Source organism: Lepidothrix coronata, unplaced genomic scaffold, assembly GCF_001604755.1.
Source record: "Lepidothrix coronata isolate B3197 unplaced genomic scaffold, Lepidothrix_coronata-1.0 Scaffold237, whole genome shotgun sequence".
Taxonomy (NCBI): Eukaryota; Metazoa; Chordata; class Aves; order Passeriformes; family Pipridae; genus Lepidothrix; species Lepidothrix coronata.
Window position 1 is genome coordinate 981622 of NW_016690417.1, and position 23370 is coordinate 1004991.

Sequence of the window (23370 nt, forward strand, 5' to 3'; positions counted from 1 at the left end):
CCTTCCACTAGACCAGGTTGCTCCAAGCCCTGTCCAACCTGGCCTTGGACACTTCCAGGGATGGGGCAGCCACAGCTTCTCTGGGCAACCTGTGCCAGGGCCTCCCCACCCTCACAGGGAACAATTTCTCCCCAACATCCCATCTCACCCTGTCCTCTGGCAGTGGGAAGCCACTCCCCTTTGTCCAGTCCCTCCAGGCCCCTTGTCCCAAGTCCCTCTTCAGCTCTCCTGGAGCCTCTTTAGGCACTGGAAGGGGCTCTCAGGTCTCCCTGGAGCCTTCTCTTGTCCAGGTGAACCCCCCCAACTCTCCCAGCCTGGCTCCACAGGAGAACACCTTTCCACTGTTGTGAGTTGGTTCTCTTCTTTGAGATTGTTATTTTAAGAGCAATTGCTCCAGTGAAGCATCCAACATTTTCCACCATCTCAAACAGTGCTGAAGCCCAAGTTCCCATTTCTTCCCTGATCTTCATCAACCCTGATTTCAGACAATATTAATGTCATTTTTGGCCATATCAGAACAAAAAAAGCACCACAGTTTTGTATCCCCCTTTCCCCCTGGCTGCTCAGCTCAAATGCTTTGGAACTGATTTCCCTGGGCTGTATTTTCCCTTTTCCCGTCATGGGAGGCCATGGGAGGAGCTGGGGACAAAGCCACAGAACAGCTGTCTGCCAGCACAGGGACTGACATGTTATGCCTATGTCATGCCAGGATGACTAGATTAGTTTTTTAACTCCAGGTTGGGAAGTCTGACCTTGGATCAGAAGTTAATTTCTTCCAGGGGTTCCCAAACGCATCTTCCTCACAAACCTTCCCAACCACCTCCCAGGGTTCTTTGTGCACACGAGTGCTCCTGTAACAGGAAGGGGTGCTCTGCTCTGCCAGGCAGGACATGAATTATGGATGAAATCAAGTGCAGTTCAGTGAGGACTAGGGCCTTGTGCAGTGCCCATCACTGCTGCACCCTCTGAGTCACTGCTGTAACGGGACAGGTAAGCCCAGGATGAGGAGTGAAGGTGCTACGTACTGTTGTTGGCATTATTTCTTTGGAGCTGTGGTTTCCACTTCTCTTCAACCACAGGGAGAGGTGATCTGGGCTGGCTGGAGGCAATGTTGTTCTCATTGTCAGCTGTGGGGCAAGAGACAGGCAAGGGTTAGAAGCACAAGATGATAAATGCTTAAAGCACAAAGAACAGGAAACTCCATGTGCTCAGCAGTTCCTTAGGATTCCCTTAACTAAGGTGAAAATAAGCTACTACACTCTCTGTAGTTCTTAGACAGTTTTCAGTGAGCTGGTACAGCACCCTCAGAAACCTTGAAACTGTCTTTGGACTCACAACCTGCCACCTCCCCAAATGTATCTGCAATGGCTTTTTCTGTGCATCAGCACACCTTGAGAAATGTCTTCTGATGAGCTGAAGCTGCATCCCAAGAGGAATGGAAGTTCCCTGTGCAGCCTGACTTGTTTAATTTTCTTGCTTCCGAAATGACAGGAGGTAAAACAGACACTGATCCTTCTTTTCCCTTATTGCCTCTTCCTGCACTGCAGGCAGCTGCCCTTTTCTCTCCTGTGAAGCACTTGGTTTTTCAAGCTGTGCTCAACTCCTCTGGATCTAAGGATCTCATTACAATCTTTATATCTGGTTTCCTCCCCTGAAGAGAGTGGGCCAGTATCCTCAGACTGCAAATACAAAGCCAAATAACCAAGAGTCTGGAGTGTGACCAAAGATCATCCCACCCATGGCTGCAAAGACACCAACTGCCCCCAGAGTCTTTGTGCTTGTGTTCCCATTTCTGTGTATGGAACTGGGCCAAACACTTTGGCTGTCAATCTGATGGGATCTTTCAAGGAAATGCAGGCAAGATCAGTAAATTCTCCAGTATATCCATGTTTTTTCCTTTCCTGTGCCCCAAGAACTTCTCCCCACCCTCTAGAGGAAATTTTCTAGTTCTTAGTATGCTTCAGTCTGAAATGGTGATCTGAAATAGGCTGTGAAGCAACACTGAAGTGCACAAAGAAATGAGGTGGAAGAAGCAGCAGAAAGATGGAGAGACTGATGACCAGGCTGAACAGAAGGATGGAATTAAACACAAAGAAAACAGAACAGGTCCTTTTTTCACCACAGTTGGACTTGTCTCACCTAATTTTGGACATCTGTCAGACACACCCCTCTTCAAAGTGGCCTTTTACACTCAGTGATGCAAACAAGACTCACAAGAGCCTCTCATTCCCCCAGGCAGAACTAGAGCCTCTTGTACTGTAAGGTCATTGGTGTGAACTCACTGGAGTCACTGACTTCTGCACTGATTACTCAGGGGGTCCAGGCTGGCCTGGACACACCAGCACTCAGTGCAGTGACTCTGCCCCGTGCTCCGACAGCAGAGCACGAGCTCGAGCAGGGCCTGGAGCACACACAGCTCTGCAGCCAGGCTGCTCTGTCCATCAGGACACTCAAGAGAGGGCAAAGCTGCTCTTCTCCATGTGTGCCAACGACCTGGGAGAGAAGGGAGACCAGCAGTGATGCAATGGAGCTCCAGTGCTCTCCTCCTTACAGGCAAGTCCTCTCCTCTGAGCAGCTCTGACATTCACAGACCTGCACATCAACAGCCACAGGCTGCACAGCCACCAGTGGGTCTGGGCACTGCACTGGCACAGGCTGGATCAACACCTAAGAGCAATCCAGGACATGACAGGACCAGGGCTGACTCGAGGACTGCCTCGAGGTCTGTGTGTGCCCAGGGAATTCCCTGGCCATGGTGGGTACCTGGGGAGCACTGCCATACTCAGGCTGCAGCCACAAGTTGGTGTTTGCAGGTGTGGAAGAGATATGAAGAGCAGGAGGTGCTCCAGTGACCAGTATGACACACCACCTTTCCCCCAGCATCTGCCCAGACTAATTGCTCTTGAGCTAATGACACCAGTGTCCTCAAATCCAAGCATCTGTGGGTGGGATAAGGAAAATGCTGGACATTGCCTACTAACTTTGGTAAGTAACTTCATGGTTCAGGCCCTCCTTGTCTTGGTGAGGATAGGTAGGGGTAGAAACCCTCTGTATTTCCTCACCATAACTCTTTTTATCTATTTCCTAACAATAGGGGATTTATTATATACAAATATCTGCTGGCATTCAGTACGGCATTAATGAGATTTACGCATTTCAGTCTCATCTTCCTTATCAGGCAGCCTGTGAACTACACAGATCATGGTTCTTTAATTTCTCTTCATGCCTCCAATCCTTTAATCCAGGTTCAGCCTAGTCGTCCTTTTATTTTTTCAGGCCTAGATTGTCGGAAGGGCATTATATGGCAGCACTCGACCTGAACAAAGTACTCTAAAGGGAGTCAAAGCTGTATATTGTACAGTGTAATTACAGAACAAATTCCTCTGTCTGGTGTTCTGCTGTTCTATTTCTGCCTTTCAGCACCCAATTTACATTCTAATTGCTTCTCCTCACTGTGTAGCTGCTTTATGGAGCTATAATCTCTCCTTATTACCTTCCAGCCTCCACACTCAGCCCTCCGAATGACTCTGTGTCCCTGGTTTTCTCCTGCAGGCCAGCAGCATGTTCCCTGGCCTCAGTCCTTCGTGAGGGGTTCAGGGGAGGCAGCACAGTCAGTTGGAAGAGATCAGCCCTTTGCATCACACACGACAAGCCAAACTAGGCTCCTGAACACATTAACTGAGGGAATATTTGACCCATACAGGTTTCTTGTATCCCTGCATCCCCATAATGAAATATTCCTTGGGCCAGACATATGGACTGGGCTAAACTGCCCCTATGTCAGTGTCCCCAGTCCGTGGATCCTGAGCCACCAGTTCTGCTGACCCCTGCAAGGTCCCTGCACTCTCAGACTTCAGAGATGTTGGGCCAACCTGCTCTTGGATATGGAAATAATAGAATCACAGAATCATGGAATTGTTTAAGTTGGAAAAGACCATTAAGGTCATCAAATCCAAACATCAGCCCAGCACCACCACCATGGTCACCACTACACTAAACCATGTCCTCAAGCTACCTGAGGGAAGACATCGACCCCCACCTGGTTCCAACCTCCCGTCAGAGCAGAAGGCAACAAACCTCTGCCAGAGTAACTCAAGCTCTGTGTGGTCCCCACGGTGCTCTGCTCATGTGCAACACCCAGAGCTGGACACCCATCAATGCTGGGTGTAGTTTTCACGTCTCTCCACTTTGCTTTGCCCTCATCCCACAGCAGCACGTCCTGCACCCACGGCCCTGGCTGCCCACGGGGGGGGGGAAAGGCTGCTGCTGCCCCCTCCAGAGGAAGAGGTGTGAGCAACAGGGCTGCCAAGCAACACACACAGAGATGCCACAGGAGGGGACAGTGGCTTTCACATGGGACAGCCTCCTAAAGAGGACAGCCGCTCAAAGAAGACAGGGACAGGCTCACTGTCACTGTACTGGTGAGACACTCGGGAAGAAGCAGCCAAGCAGAAGACAGGGACTTGCAAACAGAGTAGGGAGAGATGAGAAAATAGTTTAACAAGAGTAATCTTGAGCTGGGGAGAAGGGATTTACCCATTCATACAGCTCTGCAGGATACAACTGTACAGGAGTCAGATCACAGACACACCCCCTCCAGCCCTGTTCTGTGCCCAAAGCAACCCAGGTGAACAATCACAGAACCACAGACTGGTTTAGATTGGAAGGGACCTTAAAGATCATTCCGTTCCACCCCCTGCCATGGGCAGGGACACCTTCCACTAGCCCAGGTTGCTCCAAGCTCTGTCCAACCTGGCCTTGGACACTTCCAGGGATGGGGCAGCCACAGCTTCTCTGGGCAACCTGTGCCAGGGCCTCAGCACCTTCCCTGGAGCCCTCCCCTTGGGTCACTTGTAAAGAAAAGAGAAGGAGGAAGCTGCCAGCAGCACTGGATTAAGATTCCCAACAGCTCACACCCTGCCTGTGAGCTGCCATTCTCCCACTGGACTCCTCATCTTGGTCTCTCCTCTGCAGCTCCACTACTCAGTGCCACCAAGAGCTGAAACTCAAAATGCTGCACTTCAGTGCCAGAGTCCAGAGCAAGGACACAGTGTGGAGGCAGCAGAAACTGCCATGGAGAAGTAGCAAGTACAGACCCCAACACCACAGGGTGACGGCAGCCCTGAGTGGAGCTCCACTGCTCCTTGGGGTAACACAGAGTCCCAGCACTGCACAGGAACCAGCTCATGCTCTCACAGAAACCAAAACTCACCCCTTCTCCAAACAAATCACTATAAAAGTCTCTTTGTAACATTATATAGATGATAAATAAATCAGCTGCTTAACAGACCCAAAGCCTGCGTTACCATTTGCCAACAGGAACTGAATTGGATAGAGGAACCTCATGGATGAAGAACTCTAGGAGCACTGTTAAAATTAGGACTCCAGATAAACCATAGACCAAGAAAGAACTTTCATTAGAATTATTGTTACAGAATGGAAAATACTCTTTTTCTCAAACCACTTGTCCCCCCTTGCCACTCTCCTCAGGGCCTGCATCAAATCTGCATCTCAACAGAGCAGCTGTTTGTTGGAGACCACAGGTCTGTCAAAGGGCATTTAATTGTTTTTAAACCTGTGTTAGTTCCCCTGAATTTTTATTGAAGAGAAAAAAAAAAAAGAAAAAAATCTGCCAATATAAAAAAATCTCCCGTTTCTGCATTTTTTAATGTGCTGAATGCTGTCTTTGAAAGAGCTCTGGCTTTGAAATTTTAAAATCATCTCCTATATATCAAGACAGAAAAAAAAACAGTGACTTTGAAACAAAGTACTGGAATGATTCCTCAGAATTTTCTTTTGTAGGAAGCTGTGAGGGAAATGAACACAACCGCTGAAATGCAAATTCTTCTTCTGAGAATTTCAGTCCTTTGCAGAACTCCAGGAGACACAAGCACAGGACTGGACTTGTGTGGACAAAGGCTCTGCTGCCCTGCAAGTGTTTTTGGTTTGTTTGCTTCCATGAGAACTACTCCTTTGGGAGGAGGCGGGATTTAACCTGCTGCAGGATCTTATGCATTGAGGATTCTCTAGATACCTTTGGATAAAGGGCATGAGTAGTGTGATGTGCTCTGTGCTAGCAGGGCACGATCCTCCTCTTCTATGGAAAGGAGCAATATTTAGGATGTACCCTGAGCCTGCGTGCTGTAGCCTTTGAGGGTCCACGTTTGCTGCAGGTGAAATGACTGGGGCTTTGGGAAGGGGGAGCACAGAGAGCCCTGTGGACACACACGGGGGTCAGCACAGGCAGCAGCGCAGAATTGAACTCTCCGCCTGCAGCGAGTCCAAGTGCCCGGCTTACCTGCGTGGGACTGCATGTGCTCCAGGAGATTGTTATAAAACTGGAACTGGATTCCACAAGCTCCACAGGTGTAAGGCTCTGTTTGGGAGAAATCAGTTCAGAAGAATTACACAGAGTATGCAGGGAAGCAGCACACGTGCACACTGCAGGCTGTACAGCAGCGGGGCCGGACCCTGGGGACACCTCGGGCACGTCACTGCTGCCTGGGCTGGGGCCGGGTGTGCTTCCTCCTGCTTCACTGCACTGCCAGGGGAAGGCCCGGGATGGCAGAGGGTCAGCACTGACACTGGAGGGAAGCACCTGCAGGGGTATGTGGGGGGATCCCTGTGGATCTGCACACAGATCTGGGAGGCTGCACACTGCCACTCCCTCAGGCTGCTTTCAGCACATCCCTGTTCTTTCTAAGCCTGTGAGCAAAGCTTGGTAAGTTCATTTTACATCCAGTTCTGTCAAATTCCAGTCTCTGCTGCCTTTCCTGAGTAAGACAAGGAGCACTGGGTTGTGAACAATCCTGTAGCTCCGAAGCTGGGGCGTGCAGCAGTGCCATGGGGGAACTCAGCTGGTTTTGTGGCTGCCAGCAAGTGCAGTGAGACAGGGCCCGCTGAGTCCACGGGGCTGGGCGGCAGCAGGTCACTGCGGGAAGCAGAGGTGGGGGGCAGGAAGCACAGAAATCAGGGCTGTGCTGGAAGACTGAGAGCAGAGCAGGAGAGCCATGTGCCAGAGGAATATGGATGAGCTGGAGTCAGGAAAGAGCTGGGTGCAGAGCTCCCTTGTGAGCTGAAAGATACGTTCAGCTCTGTTCTGGCCAGTGTGTTGAAAGTGCATTTTTTCCACTGAATTAACCTAATAGCAAATGTTTGCAGTTGCCTGTTTAAACAGTATTAGTTGAGTGCATTATTTGACAGATGTGATCTCAAACTACAGTGCTGAGATATGGTAACATTACAGTTTGCCTCTATCCCTGCAGCTACACCAGCACTGCCACCTCTTAGACTGTGGCATTTTGGTTTGGAGCAGCAGAGTGGCATATAAACAACTTTGCATACAAATGCCTGGCACACACACAGAGCAAGGTCTGTTGCTGCAATATTTCAGAAATCTAGATCTAAGTTCAAAGGGAAAAACATATTCATTCTGCATCAATGAATAAGCAAAAGCACTAGCATCCAGGGAGGAAGACCCAAAACCCAGGAGAGCACAAGCCTGCCCTGGCTGTACTCTGCAAGAAGTCTGTAGTCTGTGTCAGGTAGCAAACTCCAAAATTTACCTGATGATTGTGGGAATCTGTGAGGAAAAACACCCAAGAGACCACGAACAGTCTGTACTTACATGCTATGAGGTTAAACCTTTCCCAAAGAACCTACAGCCTCTTAAACAACGGAGCCAGCTCCATCTGGAGTTGTGCTCAATGCTTTAACTCACTGTGTTTGCTTGTGATGCTACTCCTGGGTTTTGCTGTAGCAAGGAAGTTTGGAAGTACTGTACTTAAGTATCTGTGTTTGTGTAAAAAAGGGAAGACTTGGACAACTGATTGGCACTTTGGGATTTCAGGCCTTGGGAATTAACAGGGACTGGCTGTTTCTGCTGAAATGATCAGCAGTGAAATAGCTGTGGTAAAATGTCATAAGAGGTACAATGTAATCTAATTGTTTAGACTTATTTTGTAATTATCAGAGAGAAAAAGACCCCAGGCAGGTGCAAACCATCCCTCTTCACTATTTCAGTGTCAGATGACCTGTGTCACAGACCCACCTCTTTGCAGCTCACAGAGCCCAGTTTGCTCAGATGGAAATATCTCAAACTTGACTCCCCTTCAAGTGTCAAAATTAACATTTCATTAATGTAATGAAAGCAGTCACACTTCCAAGGGCCTGCTGCCTGCTGCTGACAGGTCAGAAGGGCTGTGGTGCTGCAGCCAGGGCAGTTCAGTGACCCCCCTCTCTGCTCCACTGCCCTGCTGGAGCCCCTGTCCCTACACCGAGCGGGGAGAACAGACCCTGCTGTACCTCTGAGGTGCTTCAGGAATGCTGACAGCTGGACATGTCACCCCACATTTCCCTGGACACTGCCAGCTCTCTGTGTGCCCCCTGAACACCAGCAGGGATGTGCATTCCCTGCTGCCATCGCTGCCCGTAGTGACCTGGGCCACACAAAGCTGTGATGAAGGAGCCCACTCCTCACTGCTGCACTCTCAAGGCCCCTCTCTGCTCCCACACAAACTCCACAGCTCACCTGGGAGCAGGTTTCCAGTAGCCACCAGAAGAGCTCCTCCTCAGCTCAGTCACAGGGTGCCTCACCCAGCCAGGACTCTCCAACCTGCACATTTCCCACATTCATTTTACCCTCTTCTTTCACTCACGTTTCCTTCTCAGCTGATTGTCTCACTGAGCTGCTTTACCTTCCTCCTGTTGTATTCTCAGCTATTTTATCACCACAAACCTGTGCTGTCTTTCCATCTCTCCCCTTGACTGACTCCCCTGCACCCCAGACCAGTCTTTCCTGGGTTCTCCCATCTCTATCCATCATGTCATGACCACCAAGATCTCCACAGTTCTTCATCTCAAGCTCCTCCCTGTGTGCTCAGTGCACTCATAACTCTGACAGGCCTCTCATTTCTGACTCTTTTCAGAAAAATTGTGTTGATTTTCATCCCATTTTCAAAAGCTGCCCCTTCTGTTCTACTCTAGAAATGTCCAAGTTTGGAAACAAAATTACCATCTACTTAAAAAAACTGATTTCACATTCTGAAAATGCCAAAACATTTTCTAAATACTTCTGAGACAAAGAGTCACACAAGTCTACAGTTTGCCATAAATGAAAATGAGTTAAGTTAAAACTAAGGATAAAATTTAAATTCACCCGACAATTCCAAAGTCTTTCCCGGGAACGAAGGAAGGGACACTTGGGAGGATGTGCAGAATCCCTGTGGGAATGAATGAATGAACTCACTTTACTTTCCAGAGCTTCCTCAACCCTCATACTTCTGAGATTTCAGCTTCTCAGCCCCTCAGGCTCCACAGCACAGAGCTGGGAGCAGTCAGGCTGCTTGGAAGTACGGTGGAATGTGTCAGTCTAGAAGAGGAAGAGGGATCTGGAAGGTGGAGACAAGGAAGAGGCAACTGGTATCCAAAACCAGGGAAAAGTCACCACTGAAAAAAAACTGTTCACCTGGGCTGGTAACACAGTGAGTAAAACCCCTTCCCTCTGAGTTCTCTTGCAACTTAAAGGTAAACTAGAAAAGTTGTCAGAACTACTCTGCATACCCTGTGAGCCACACTTGTGCCTGTTCTCCTTTCAGGAGCACAGTCGTCCCCCCCCGCAGCATTGCAGGACCCTCCCTTCCCCAGAAGAATTTCAGCTTCCCTCTCTCTTGCCCAGGCTGAGGTTTCCACATCCAGAGGGATCTGTTCTCCTCCAGGTGGGCTGAGCTCAGCAAGGTGCTCACAGGTCTTCCCACAAGTGCTTCAACCAGAAACCTCTCCTGTTCTTCTCAGCTTTTCTGGTAGAGGTACAAGGAAAGCTGAGGCCCCTCTGTGGTGCCCACACAGACCCCCAGAACACCTGTGCTCCCCTCAGCCCCAGCAGTTTTGGGTGGCCAAGGCAGGCCTTATGGATGAGCAAAGCAGAGGCAGCTCATGACACGGCTCAAGAGCCTTCCAGCCTGCAGCAGGACTGCCCAGCCAGCCTGTCTCACATTGCTGAAACCATCTCCCTCACCTTCCCAAGCCCCTCTGTGCCTCAGTAACCAATTCCTCTTGCTGTTCCACATCTGAGGGGGTGGGAGCTGTGGCAGGAGCAGCAGTATATCCTTTTGATGAGAAAACCCAGCCCTTTTTACCTCCACGTGCTCAGCCAGGCTCTCAGCTCTCCCTTGGGCCCACGGGCCTCTGAGCAGTGCCAGGTGCTGTGACCCTTCCAGCCCTGTTCCCTCGGGCTGGGGAGGAGGGAGCTCTGCTTTCTCCAAGCTTCCTCTGTCTGCAGATGCTGAACAGCTGCTGGTGCCAGCTGGGCTCCTGCTCTGTCCTTGGCTGGCTCGTGCTGCAGGTTGGGACTCCAGTTCCCACCACAGTCCCCTGAGCCCTCCTGGGCTGGTGCAGGACAGTGGCTACAGCATCCCCAAACCCCACCATTCCCAGCAGGGCTGCTGCACTCACACAACCTTCCTTCACACTTGGATCTCAAGGGAGAGATTCACCAGCCTGCAGGAGAAGCTTTCCCTTCCTCTCCTGGTTTCCACAGCTCACCCCAAGCAACCACTGCTGGGTGAGAGGTGACAGGCAGAGAGCTCATGGAGCCGCCTCCAGAGCACTCCTCACAGCCCAAAATGTCCAAAAAGGAAGAGAAATCATGAACATCTGGCCCCCCTGAGGGTGCCCCATTGGCCCTGCTGTCCCTCTGGCTCTGTGTTGTTGCTGCATGTTCAGAAGCCTTCTGCAAACCCTGCAGCTAAATTTGGCAGCAAAATCTGTACGAAATGGCAAATGTTGCAAGGCCAGGCCTTCCATGCGGCATAGGGTACAACACTGAGTATAGCACAGCACCTCTGCTGCTCCCCCACTATCTCCACTCACCATCTTCTTCCATCTCCTTCCTCCTCCACTCCCTTCTTCCTCCTTCAATCCCTCCTTCCTCGCTGCCTGTCCGTTGACCCAGCCCATGGCACAGACCCAGCAGGTTTTTCTTGAGCTGTGCTGTCACTGTGTCCCCTGTCCTTGTGCTCTCTGTTCCTGTGCTGTCCCTGTGCTCCATGTTCCTTCCCTGCCTGGTTGTCTCTCAAGCACTGCTCCTCTCTCCAGGAACTTGAGGACTGCACCGTGCTGAGCCTGGGCCCTGACTGAACAACTCCTATAGAACCACAGAATCACAGAAAATCCTGAGCTGGAAGGGACCCACAAGGACCATCCAGTCCAACTCCTGGCCCTGCACAGGACACCCCAACAGTCCCTTCATGTGCCTGAGAGCATTGTCCAAACATGTTGTCTGCTTCTGTGGCAAAATATTTGAAAATCTGAGAGGAGGAAATCACTCTGAACATGCCCTGTCTGAGCAGAAAGGACATGGCAGCTACAGGCAGCTGATTTCAGAGAAGTCTGACTCTTATTCCTGACTTTTCCCACAATGCAGAAGGATTGTGCAGTGGACAGCAAAGAAAATCTGCTGTGAGCAAGCCCTTGGAACTGCAACCCCCCATCCCAGGGCACCTGGAACAGCCCCTGGTAATCTGCCTGAACTCCAGCGTTGCAGCAGCCCCAAGCAATGGCATCCGGTCTCCTGTCAAGCACCACAGAGATTCCTCCCCCAAAAGTGGCATTTGGCTGGGTGTTGGCTGTTGAGCACAAAGCTTCTCCCCCAAAGCATCCTTCCCAAAAAACCGCCTCCTCTGCAAGGCAGGTCCCTCTCTGCTCTGACAAGACGTGCCACCATGTCACCCTTACTGGCTGCTCAGGTCCTCTCTGAAAACACTTCCACAGAAATCTAAAGCACCAGCAGCTGCTGAAACCTCTTCAGTCTCCTGAGCCACACAGAACTGATGCTCACATTTGGTTGCACAATTTAAAACCTCTTTCCCCAGGGCTGTTATTAGACACTTTTATTAGTGCTTTACGTACATGCAGCGAGCAAGGCCCCAGAGCAAGGCAGCAGCTGTGTGAGCCAAGGCAGAGGGAAACTAGCACTTGTGCTTAGGTTAAATAAATCACTCTAATTCCCATGTTAACTCTCATTGCCACATCTAAGCCAGGGAAAATAGCAGAGCCTGGTCTGAGGCCAGGAGAGAACACAAGTTGAGAGCTTTAACAGAAAGTTTGAAGACAAAGTGCCCTGAGGTGCTTGGAGTGACACCCAGTGACACCCAGCAGCAGCTTAGGGAGAGCCCCAGGCAGCTCCTTCCTCAACAGAAAAGACCCACATTTCAACACTTCTGTCCACAACTTGATGAAAAACAAATGCAGAAGGACTGTGAGAGAAAATTCTCAGCATTCCCACCCAAGGTTTGCACAGGCTTTAGCTCTGCCAACACTGTAACTGCATCTTCCCAGCCCTTCAACACAAACCCATGAAACAAGACAGTAGAACCAGCAGCAGGCTCCTAAAAATGCCATCACACCCAAAAATCAGTGGAAGTTCCTTGAAAGTAGAACTTCTGTCACTTCCAGCCAGCTCAGTAAGAGGTGTTGGGTAACAGGGTGCTCTGAAGCTCTAAAAAGGGGAGTCCCGAATGCACCACCCTCATCAAACGTGTTGGCACTAACTGGATTTCTCTTCCCACATGAACTCTCCTGTTCTGAATAAAGCTCTCCATTCTCTCTCAGGTTGTGAGTGGAAGAAGAACACACATCCTCTCTCACTGTGACCATGCTCAGGGTGCAGCACTCAGGACTGGCCTGGATTACCAGGTTGGTGCAAACGGTATCACCCCTAAAATCCCGACACAAATCAAGCAGGAACTAAACACAATGGAAGGCAAAGGAAGAAGCTCCACCTGCTGAAAACATCAAGAACACAGGGAGAACACAGAATCTCCAGCAGAGACCACCTATGCCTGCCCATGCCAGATCTGCTCTCCTTCCCCTCCTGCCTGATCCCCACTGGGTTCCTGTTCCTCATCCGTGCTCCCAGGCCAAAGGGAATTGGCTCTGCACAGGTGTTTATTGAGCTGAGCCATGATGACTAGTTTTTCTGTGTGTATATATAACTTAAATATGGGCTCACTTTCAAATCTTGTTCTCAGAACATGTATTATTGGCATATTTCACAAAAAACCCTGATGGCTGTAAAGAAGTGGTCTAACAGCCCCATACAGCACAGAAACACCCTGAAGGATTTCTGCTGCATTTAAACTCAAACCAGACCCACGGAACATTTTGTTCTTTGACACCTGGACTCATAATAAAAAATCCATTTCTTGATGAAAAATGCCAAGAGGGCAGGGCAGCAGGGCTGTGGGGAGGGCAGTCCTGCCTTTGTGCCCCACAGACACCCATCACACTTACTTTGTAAAAGCGAGAAAATATTTGAAATCAGGGGACTTGTGGTTTTTGCAAAAAAGAAAGAGATTTAAATATTGAGACTGGCAGAGACCTCACTGCAAGCTGCACAGCTCTATCTGCTCCCTGATCCTTATCCACACTCTGCACTTCCAGAGTTAACTGGGGCAGGATGGGTGGCTCCATTTATCACAAAATCCGACATGTCCAGTTGGGAATTTTCTCTCCCTGTCTTGCTGAGTTTTTCATGGCCAGGATTCTGCATCTTTCCTTCCCACTTTCAAACATCCAGAGATTTTAACATACACACTATGCTACAGTAATGGAAACAGTCATGTGGGGAAGCCCACAGAGTAAAAGCCAAGGGGGCAAGAAACCCTTTACAAATGCTTGCTTTGGCGCTCCAGGTGCAAATTCCCAGATTCACTGTGTGGCTTCCTCAAACTGAAGCTTGCGAGGAATACCAGGGTGTTTCAGCCCCTCTGGATGCCAAAGCAGAGAGTTCCTAAGCAGTGCAGTTACTTCAGGCTGAGAATGCACATTTCCATGCACACCTTGCAAGCTGCCTCTCTGTAAGGTGTGACTGAAAGGAATGGAAACCTGGATGCTTAATGAGCCCTTGGGCAATCAGGGGCTGTTTACATCCATTCCACAGTGCCCTGGAACAGGACCAGTGGTTCTCAGCACCTCAGACCAGTTTCCTACAGTTCTCAAGTGAGGTCCTTTAGTGTCAGACCCCTGCAGAAAGGAAGGGATCATTACTGTATTTAACATTATTCAGTCATTGCTTCAGAGCATTTACAGGATGTTCCCAGGTCTGAAGCTGTGAACTGACACATCCATGAGCTCTCAGGGCTCTCTGACAGACTCGGCCTCGTTTGCTTGGAAGGAGAACTGGCCTCATTAACTGCACGGGTCAAACACAGTGAGCCTTCATGCTACATAACCCCTTGTGCTGAGGACATGAGCTGCTGAACAGGGCTCCAGCTGGCAGGGCCAGCCAGTGAGGAATGAAGATGAAGGCATCGATGATGCTTGGTAAAGACATGAGTAGACAGTGCTGTGGAAGGGGATGCATGGAAGGTACCACCTGGATATGGAACACTGCTGATCACTTCACACAGTGTACTGCACCGAGTGCCACTGCAGCTGGGGAGGTCTGTACCTGGACAAGATCTTCACTGAAACAAGTTCCTAATCTGGTCCTGCTGAGCACAGGGCACAGGGCAGGCTCTTCTAGGCACCATTCTCGCTGTTTGTGCTCTTGGTGTCTGCTCTGGGAAGTGCTGTCCTCACCCAGTGACCACATGGATTCTCTGCACTGTCCCCTGGCCCCAGGCACTAAAGGGCTCTTTCAGCAGCCCAGCTGCACAAAAGCATTTGAGGGGCAAACCACAGCACTTTACTGTCCCCCCAGAAGTGAACCTGATCTGGAGCAGGCACACAGCCCACAGCACTGGCATTCACCACTTAAAACACCACAAGGAATTCTGAACATCATCTCTGGCTGCTCTCCAGTCAGAAGTGCTAACGCAGTCTCCTTGTTATGCTTGGCTTCCTACACACAGGAAAACCACTGTCAGTCTGAAAAAGGAGTTCAGGCACTTGATACAATGCTATTGTGTGTGAGGAAACTCTGCTGGGATTTTTCTGGTCTTTAAATTTATTATGGAACATTTTTTATTCCATGCACAGTCATGTCCCTGCCACAGCACAGTCACTTCCACTAAAGCCACCTATCCAGGGAACAGTCACAAAGTTTGAATGACTAATGATAAATCACCTTGCACTGGGGATTTCCTAATCTTTCACTCCATAGATTCTCCAGGCAAAATTGATAGTTCACATTTTTCTGCCCATACTTTGTTCTCTCAGCGACTCTTTTGGCCACGTCCTGCCCAGCCCCAGCCCAGCCCAGGATCTGTACTTGCAGACTGCAATCCAGCTGCTATGCCTGGCTGTCCCAGTTCTGCTGACTGCTCATTGCCTCAGTGCTTTCATATGCATTGCCTCATGTCTTTCCTGGCGTCCAGGGCTCTTGAGCAATTGGCAGGATATCACCCGCAGAGACTGGTTGCTGAGTGGTTATTTTAACCCACATATCTTTCTTCCTGTCTACAAGCTGCCTGCTCAACATGACAAGTCTGGAACAGCTTAAATGAATGTGGCACCAAAAATAAACAGTTCATTCCTGGGAACCTCATTCCATACAAATGCCCAGTGGACACACTTATGCAACTGAGCAAAGCGACACTTTCTCGACTGAAGCCTCTCCCTGGGTTACTCTCATTCTCACTCAGATGGTGACCCTTCTTCTGGGCACAGCCCTTTCAGGCTGCTTTGAAAATTCAGCTCTATGTATTTGTGCGATTGTGTTCCCCCTTCCCTTGTCATCAGCATTCCCTTCCCTGCACAACTGTAGGAGCTCACAGAACAACTCCCTCCCATTTCCTTACTCCTCAAACTTGGTCTTTGGACCTCCCAACTCCATGGAAGCCACAAACCAGCTACTAGATGAGAAGGAGATTTACCAGGAGATGAACCACTGTAATGTGAGTTGCATTTGTGCTCAGGCCCAGCTGACAAACCCTGTGAGGCAGCTGGGTGTGTCCCAGAGGCAGAGAAACAGGCTGTGCTAACATCACACTGTGATCAAGAATCAAGAATTATTAAGGCCAAACCCCAAAGCTGCACTTACCCACCAAAAATCCTAACCTAAAAGTCACGTCCTCCAGCAGAAATCCCACCGGATGGGCTGTGTGAGCACTGGAGTGCAGAGAACAAGCAGAAGGGGATGTATGGCCACAGCAGGGAAGGAGGAAGATCTCAGTGTTTGTAACACTCCTAAGCCAGCTCCTCCCACATGGGCCCCATGACCACCTTCACTGCCAATGCAAAACAGCTTTTTTGGATAGGAATTTGTCAGGAACCACTGCTGAGTGTCTCAGTCTGGCCATGCACCCAGGGGCACTGGGGGACCTGGCACTGCAGGGCAAGAGCAGGACTTGAACTCGTGGTGCTGCACCAGGAGCTGTGGGGGGGACTCAGGTCTGCTCCCAGCACCCCCAAACTGAGCTTCAGGAGATTTAATCATGAGTTTAATGCTCATTCACACTCTGTCTTTTTGCTGCTTCCCATAAAACTAAAGGTTAGTTCTGCTCAGCTGCTAAGCAAGAAAGAACTACACATCCTGCCTAACACAGGCTAAACATACTGGTTTTATGTGGCAAGTGGTGAATGAGACATTTCTAATTATCCTTTTGCTTGAAATAGTTCAATGCTGCAACTGATGGGAATTAGGAATATGTTGTAGAGTAATGACAGACCAACAAGTTTGTCATTTCTGAAAATCCAACTGAATGCATGTTTAAAATTTAGTTCAATGTCCTTTAAATCCTGAGAACTGGCAATTCTCAGGCTTTTCCAAGAATTTCTACTCTAAATCGAAAGGAGGAAATAAATTTTTTTTTTGGTCTCAATCTCACCTCAGCTTGGCACAAACTGATTCAAAAAAAAGAAGATACTTCCCTTGACCCTCTCTCCAGTCTGGAATAAACAGTACTGGAAAGCAAAGCTTCCCTGTGCAAATAGGAATGAGAAGTGTTGACATTTTAAAAACTGTAAATGTTAAAATTTGTTGCACTGGAAGTTCTGACAGTAATAGTTCCCTAATGCAGCAGATTAAATTGAGACATATTTATACAGCTTAAATCAACCTCGAAAGTTCAAAATATTTCCCAATTCCCTACATAATTTTAACTGTTCTCTTTCACATTCATAACATCGAGCAAGTTTAGACTTCAACAAACCCTGACAATTCCAATTAGATTTTCCTTTTGATGGCTGTATTTTAAGGTGTCGAAACTAAAGAGCTTTTTTTCTCCCTTTTGCTTTTATTTTTCCTTTTGAATTCCCACAATTTTCTTAATCCCTCTTGGCTTTTATTTGACAATGGAGTCATCCATAGTGTCCAAAACAACAGATTAAGATGGATTAGGCTGTAAACACTAAAGGTAGAGATGGTCATTGCCCCTGAGGTTTCCTGAAGCCAGACAGAAGATGAGATAACAGGGAGATCCCAAAGCCTGGGAGCTGTGTGGTTCCAGAGTGCACCAGTGCAGGGCCCAGCAGGGATCTTCACTGTGGAACACAACACTCAGCTTTGCCCCTTTCCACGGTTTTCCCTTCCCAAGCTCAGGCTGATCATCACTGGCTTTTGCAGAAGAGCATTACACAGGTTGGCCTTGAAATATTGTTTGGCCTCTTGAGAATTTAGTCCAGAAAACCCCAGCATGTGTCAAGACTCAGCAAAATGACCCCCACCAGGGAGGGTTTCCTTGAAAGCAGTTTTATGGCACCTCACTGAATAACAACTTCTACATCCCAATGGGATAATTCCATGTTTCAGGATCAGGTCATGGCACTGTTTTCTGGACCTTAGGTCAGCAGAGGGTAAACAGAAGCTTCACGTGACTTGGGACCTTTTCTGCCTGTGCTCTCGAGGCGGCACAAGCGAGTAACTAGAACATTTTAGCAGGATACTATTTTTAAAGCACTGTGAAACTTCCAGGCTTCATCAAAAAGAAGTTTAAGGGGCTGTGGAGACTCTTTTCCATGAATACAAATGATACTCCCCAATCACATCATGGACGACAGCTGAAGAGTCCTTCTCCATCCACTCCATGGCTCCATCCCACCCTGCTGGGAGACAAACCTGCTACTGGAGGAGACTCAAACCAGCCACAAAGCAGAGTTTGCCATGCAAACACAACTGCTGTTTTATGGGCAGTAGAATGCCAGGGCACTCAGACAAGGATATCAGGTACCTGCATTCACTGTGACAAGGACTAGGGTTGTGCACAGGGGAGAGACATCTGAAATCCAACGTTTTCCATTCTAGTTGTCTTATTCTCCCCAAGGACTCCCAACAGCACTGCATCCAAGTCTGGTTTAGGTGGTTTTAGATGCTCACCTTCCTGCTCTGCTCATCTTCCCCCCTCACGCCAGACATGAAGGGGTCTGTGGCCCTGCAGTCAGGATGATGACACGGGGAAAGAGCAGAATGTCCCCAGATGGGTGGCCTAAAAACCTCCTACTGCTCCCTTTGACATCTCTTTACCTGAGCCTGCAACGCACAATTCACATCCACAGAGAGCGAGTGCAATGATGCATTTAACAAGGCCAACTCACACAGCTTGGGCTGCTCAGCTGGGACCTACATTTCCCTCCCAAACCTGGTGACTGTTCCTTACAGCAGCAGCAGTGTGGTGACAAGCAGCAGATGGGAGTGGGAGGTCGGAAGTGTCCATCCTTCTGTCATTCCCCACCACATTATCCCCAGCTGCTTCCCTGCTGGATTGGGCTCAAGGGAGGACAGGCCAGTAGTGCCAGAATTACCCCAGAGTTCACGTCCCACACGTGACACTGAGCCATGTGGTGTTTGTGCCCCCACTGAAACACAGCCATGGAAAGAAGGAAAATGGGGAGGCAAAGACACAGCAGCTCTTCCAAAAGGCAGTTACTGAGAGCCCTGCCTGGACACCTGAGCACACGGATGCCTGAGAGCTTTCCAGGGCCTCTCTGATCACCAGTGACACTCTCAGTAACTGGTCATGCTCACCCAGGCTGCTGTCAATGAAACCACTGGGACTGACTCCTGACAATGTGAAGGAATAAAAGAAGAGAAATGGCTTGGAGCGAGAGCTGGAAAAGAGCACTGAATGGGACACACAGCAAGCAGCACAAAAATGGAGTCAAAGAGAAAACAGGACTGGGGAAGAAAAAGGGATGCAGGATAAAGGAAGGGAAAAGGGGAAAAAGTTTATGCATCCCCATGCCTGGCTTTGAGGAGTGTGTCAGCTGCTTAATGCAGAAAGGAACTGCTTCTAACTAGAGCCCAGCTCCTCTCAAACCAGTCCTGAGCAGCTCACTCGAGTTCCTCAGGTTTCCTGGCTCAAACAAAAGATAAGGTGAGCACCTTGTAACTCCCCTGCAGCCTGCCAGGCCCTAGACTGAGCCACTAAAACAAAGTGACACTGCATGTGGTGCAAACAGAAACACTCCTTACAATGAAAGAACACCAGCAAATCCCATGAAACTCTACTGTTTGTAAGAATTTCTGGCTTTGTTTGGGTTTTTACTGTGAGCTTTTACTCCTGTGCTTTAAATGTTGCAGCTTGGATAAAAACAGATTGAGAAGGATGAGTGTGATGTGAGTTGGTACAAGGAGATGCCAGGGAGAGTCTGGGAGATGTGTCACAGCAACAGTGGGTCAGTATTTAATAGTTCAGACAGAACTCAAGTTTTGGACTAAATACAGCCACTCCTCGTGTGTGCTTCTTGTCAGTGGTTCCTGGACCCCCTCCCATGCTACACGTTCATCTCCTCCCAAATTTAAAAAGAGGTTTGCAGCCAGAAGGTTTTACAATGCAGCTTTCTTGGCTCTAGGGATGAGCTGTTTGATAGGAAGGAAGATGTTTTTGCCCTTGCCCTGTAGGCTGTACAGGGCTTCACAGGAATAAAAAAGGTAAAATTTACAGGAATAAAAAAGGTACAATCTCAGACTGCTGCTTTCACAGGGCCCCAGAGGAGTCAGGGACCCAAATGGTATACTGGCATTTTAAGGTGTGCACTTCAAGGCTTTGAAACCCTTCAAACCACTCCTAGTACCCACAGAAGACAAGACACGAGGAGCAGAGCTGCTGAGAGCCCAGGGGCACGTTCAGGGCAGCAAACCAGGCTGCTGGCTCTGGCAGTCAGTGAACGACAGTGCTCTGAGCCGTGTCTGACAGCCAGGCTGGGCTGCCTGACAACAGCCCCTGCAGCTCCCCAGGTGGAACAGGACTAATGGGTACAAGGGCCTGAAACACAGAGACGAGCTCACCTGATGGGTTCTGCTTACACCTCTTTTCTTTAGGTTTTTCTGTCCCCGAATGACCAGCTGTAATTGTGGTGAATGCTTGGATTAGTACAGGATTGTTCCCCAAAACATAACACGCAGTATTTCAGTAACAAACAACTTTTTTCCCCATTCACCATCATCCACTCTGCTACCACAAGGGCGTTTTCCAACACCATGTCTTTCTTTTTCAGCATGCTCCAGAAAGTGTCTTATTTGCTTCAGAGGCAGATACAACCCCCCCAACAGACCTGTAACCAGCTCCATTCCAGCCAAAGGCAGTGAAAACACCACATTTTGGTACTCTTGGATGGGGACTGGAGGGAGACCGGGCTTTTCTGTCAGCACCTTATTTATCTCTGCACCAAGATGCCAAAATTACATTTCATCTGGTTTGTCATGCTCCAATTAGGGAGCACAGGAGAATTGCAGTGGCCCACTGGAAGGCAGGGCAATACACAGGAAGAATAAAAGTCTTGTAGAGAAAATTCTGTCAACAGTGTGCCTAAACAAAATTGTCTAGGCCAGTGGTTATGTTCAGTTACTACCACTTGGACTTAAAATGAAAAGAAACTCCAGAAGTGGAGTAAATTTTCATTCCTTCTAGCAGATGTATTTTGGTCCCACATCTGGTACGCTGTGACCTCCATGCAGTGAACCCACAAACAGCTGGATGCTGGTTACAGTGACATGTAAATAAACTGCCACACTCAGCACCCTTGTAACATGCACTGAGCATCACTCAGTGCTCAGCTCAGCTTCTCTTGCTTGTTGCTGGCTTTGTTTCACCAGGACTGCACTGACACACGGACACAGCATGAGCAGTGCTGCATCTCCATCCATCCTTCCTCCACGTCTTTGCTCCCTGCTGAAAAATCTATGCTAAAGTACCCGGTCCTTGGGAGCAGGATTCCCATATCACCTTTTTTACAGGTTTGGAATGCCAGGAGCCTGGGGAGGAGGGAGAAAAGGGCACTACCCCAGGAGGGCTGGCTGCCTGTGAGCTTAACCAAAGTGCCCCAAATACCTCAACAATCACTGAGCACAGCTGATTCCTGCTTGGAGAGGAATGTGGTAGCAAGAGCAGGAGGGGGTGAACTCACTTACCACTGGAGTTCTGGCAATTGCTGTTTGTTTCTTCAAAGTTGTTTTGCGCTTTGCCTTCCACTCTTCTGCTGAAAGCACTTTCTGCTGTGTGGAGAACAAAGCAGGGATGGTGACTGGTCAACACTGGATGCAGAACCATGCAGACAGAAGGCAAGACGACATGCTCCTGTGCCACATAATCACATACCCTGAATACAGCAGAAAGGCCAAATACCTCGTTTTGGAGGCAAATGGAACAGATTCAGTGAAGGCATAACAGGTAGGTATTTTTCTTGAATGCCTTCTGGCTGAGGTGGCCTGGATTGGCTCTTAGGGAGCCCATGAACACCAGTCCTGACTGAACCAGAAAGGTCATGGTTTCCTCCCCTGCAAAAAAACCCAACCCTGATCTTACTCTTCCTTAAGGCAATGAGCAGCCCTTAAAGCCTCTGGCACAGGTGACCAGGTCTGCACACTAATGAGGACCTCACCACAACACCAAAGTGTCACCTACAGAGGCACGATGCCAGCTCTCCCTGTGCTTCCCAGTCACCTGCATTCCCTTCCTAAACACCCTCCTGGAAACATTCCAGTGGAGGCCTGGAGGGCTGTCTCAGAGCCTGCCCACCATGTCTGGAAAAGCTATGGAACATCCTCTGACCCTCTGTGCTTCCCAACAGTGCCCTGACTCCTGCAGTCTCCCCGGGGCCCAGCAGGCAGGCCCTGCTCCCCTGAGTGTGGTGCCAGGCCCTGCTCCTGGCAGGGCACCTGCTCCACACACTGCAGCCACAGCGCAGGGCAGCTTCCCAGGAACTGTGCTGGGAGGCCTCTTCCCGTGGGCAGAGGTGTCTCCTGACCCTGGCAGTGCCCACAGTGTCCCATCCTGCTCAAGCTGGTGTCCCTCAGCACAAGTTCAACACTACAAACAGTGTGAGGTCTTGCTTCACTTCACAGGGTTTGCAGTATCTGGGCAAATGGATTTACTGTAGTGACTCAAAGAATAAACTAGAAATAAAAAAAAATGTTAACTGGCCAAACTACTGTGTGTGGTCTGTGCTGGACTGACCCTTCCCTGTCACCCAATGACATGTGGACACGGCCTGGCTCTGCTGGGCTCTCAGCCTGCAGACTGTGCTTCATTCAGAGTGATGGGGACTGTTGAAAACTCGTATCAGACCATGATTTCAGTCTGGATTTCTGCAGACCATGGAGTGGTCACAACGGCTGCCAGGACTTCCCCAGAGGCCCCAGCTCCTGCAGGCTCCCAGTGCTGCAGTGTGGCTCATACACACGGGCTGCAGGGCTGGTGAGGTCACCAAAAACCTGAACTGCAAGAAGGTCCCAGACCACAGATTTTGGCCCAGCCAATCGCCAGTGGACCCTTCCAAGTCCTGAGCAGGGTTCTCAAACTCTCAATCTACTACATTCCTAACTCCTTCTAAAATTCAGGAGAACAGAAAAACCTGGTAATCAAATGAATTAAAACAGAAACACACAAAACAGGACTGCAAAGGAAATGGAGACATTATCTATGCACCCTACTTGAGAGAAAAATAATAGAAATGAGAGGCCTTAAAATCAGATGGCACAGTGGAAAAAGAGACCATGACAAAATGGTTTGGGTCAACCCACCCCCTCAAGAGACCCAGGTTCAAATCCTGGCTTATGTCACAATTGGAAGTGAATTGGAGGTCTCCAAAAATGCTTGGAAAAAATTTGCATGGTGGTTTTGCCCTCATTCCCTGGCCTTTTTTTTTTCCCTAAGTCTGGCAATAAAAAACTGCTTGGTCTTACTGATCTTACTGTGTCCTTCCCACACAGGAGAGGGCAGCTCCCACCTGCTCTCTCTTTCTCCTTGTATCTGAATCTTCTGTGTGCAAAGCAAACTGATCTGTACAGACCAAGTCAGTGCCACTCTACCAAGGGTCTATGCAAGCCCTGGCAGGGGAATGGTACCTCCCTATCTCTGGAGTTATCCAGGCCCATGTGGAATGTCTCTAACCACAGCACTCAGAAGGCACCCCTTCTGGAGATTCTTCCTGGTAGGTGTTACACGCAATGCCTTTGTACCAGGAATTCCAGAAGCCCTCAGACTGCATTTG

At 49.3% G+C, this 23370-nt stretch overlaps 1 protein-coding gene across 6 annotated transcripts in view; it reads right to left on the reverse strand.

The window, feature by feature from the left end:
• The window catches only part of ZNF618 (zinc finger protein 618), a 95830-nt gene that overhangs the window by 9341 nt on the left and 63119 nt on the right, over window positions 1-23370 (reverse strand). For 4 of the 6 annotated variants that reach the window (XM_017834703.1, XM_017834702.1, XM_017834700.1 and 1 more), the window contains 4 exons: window positions 21290-21373; window positions 20168-20224; window positions 6299-6376; window positions 1026-1127 (listed from right to left, as the gene is read on the reverse strand). In XM_017834703.1, the coding sequence (XP_017690192.1) occupies window positions 1026-1127; window positions 6299-6376; window positions 20168-20224; window positions 21290-21373 (321 nt within the window). The remainder of the gene's footprint in view (window positions 1-1025; window positions 1128-6298; window positions 6377-20167; window positions 20225-21289; window positions 21374-23370) is intronic. The other 2 variants (XM_017834699.1, XM_017834701.1) reach the window with 2 other exon arrangements.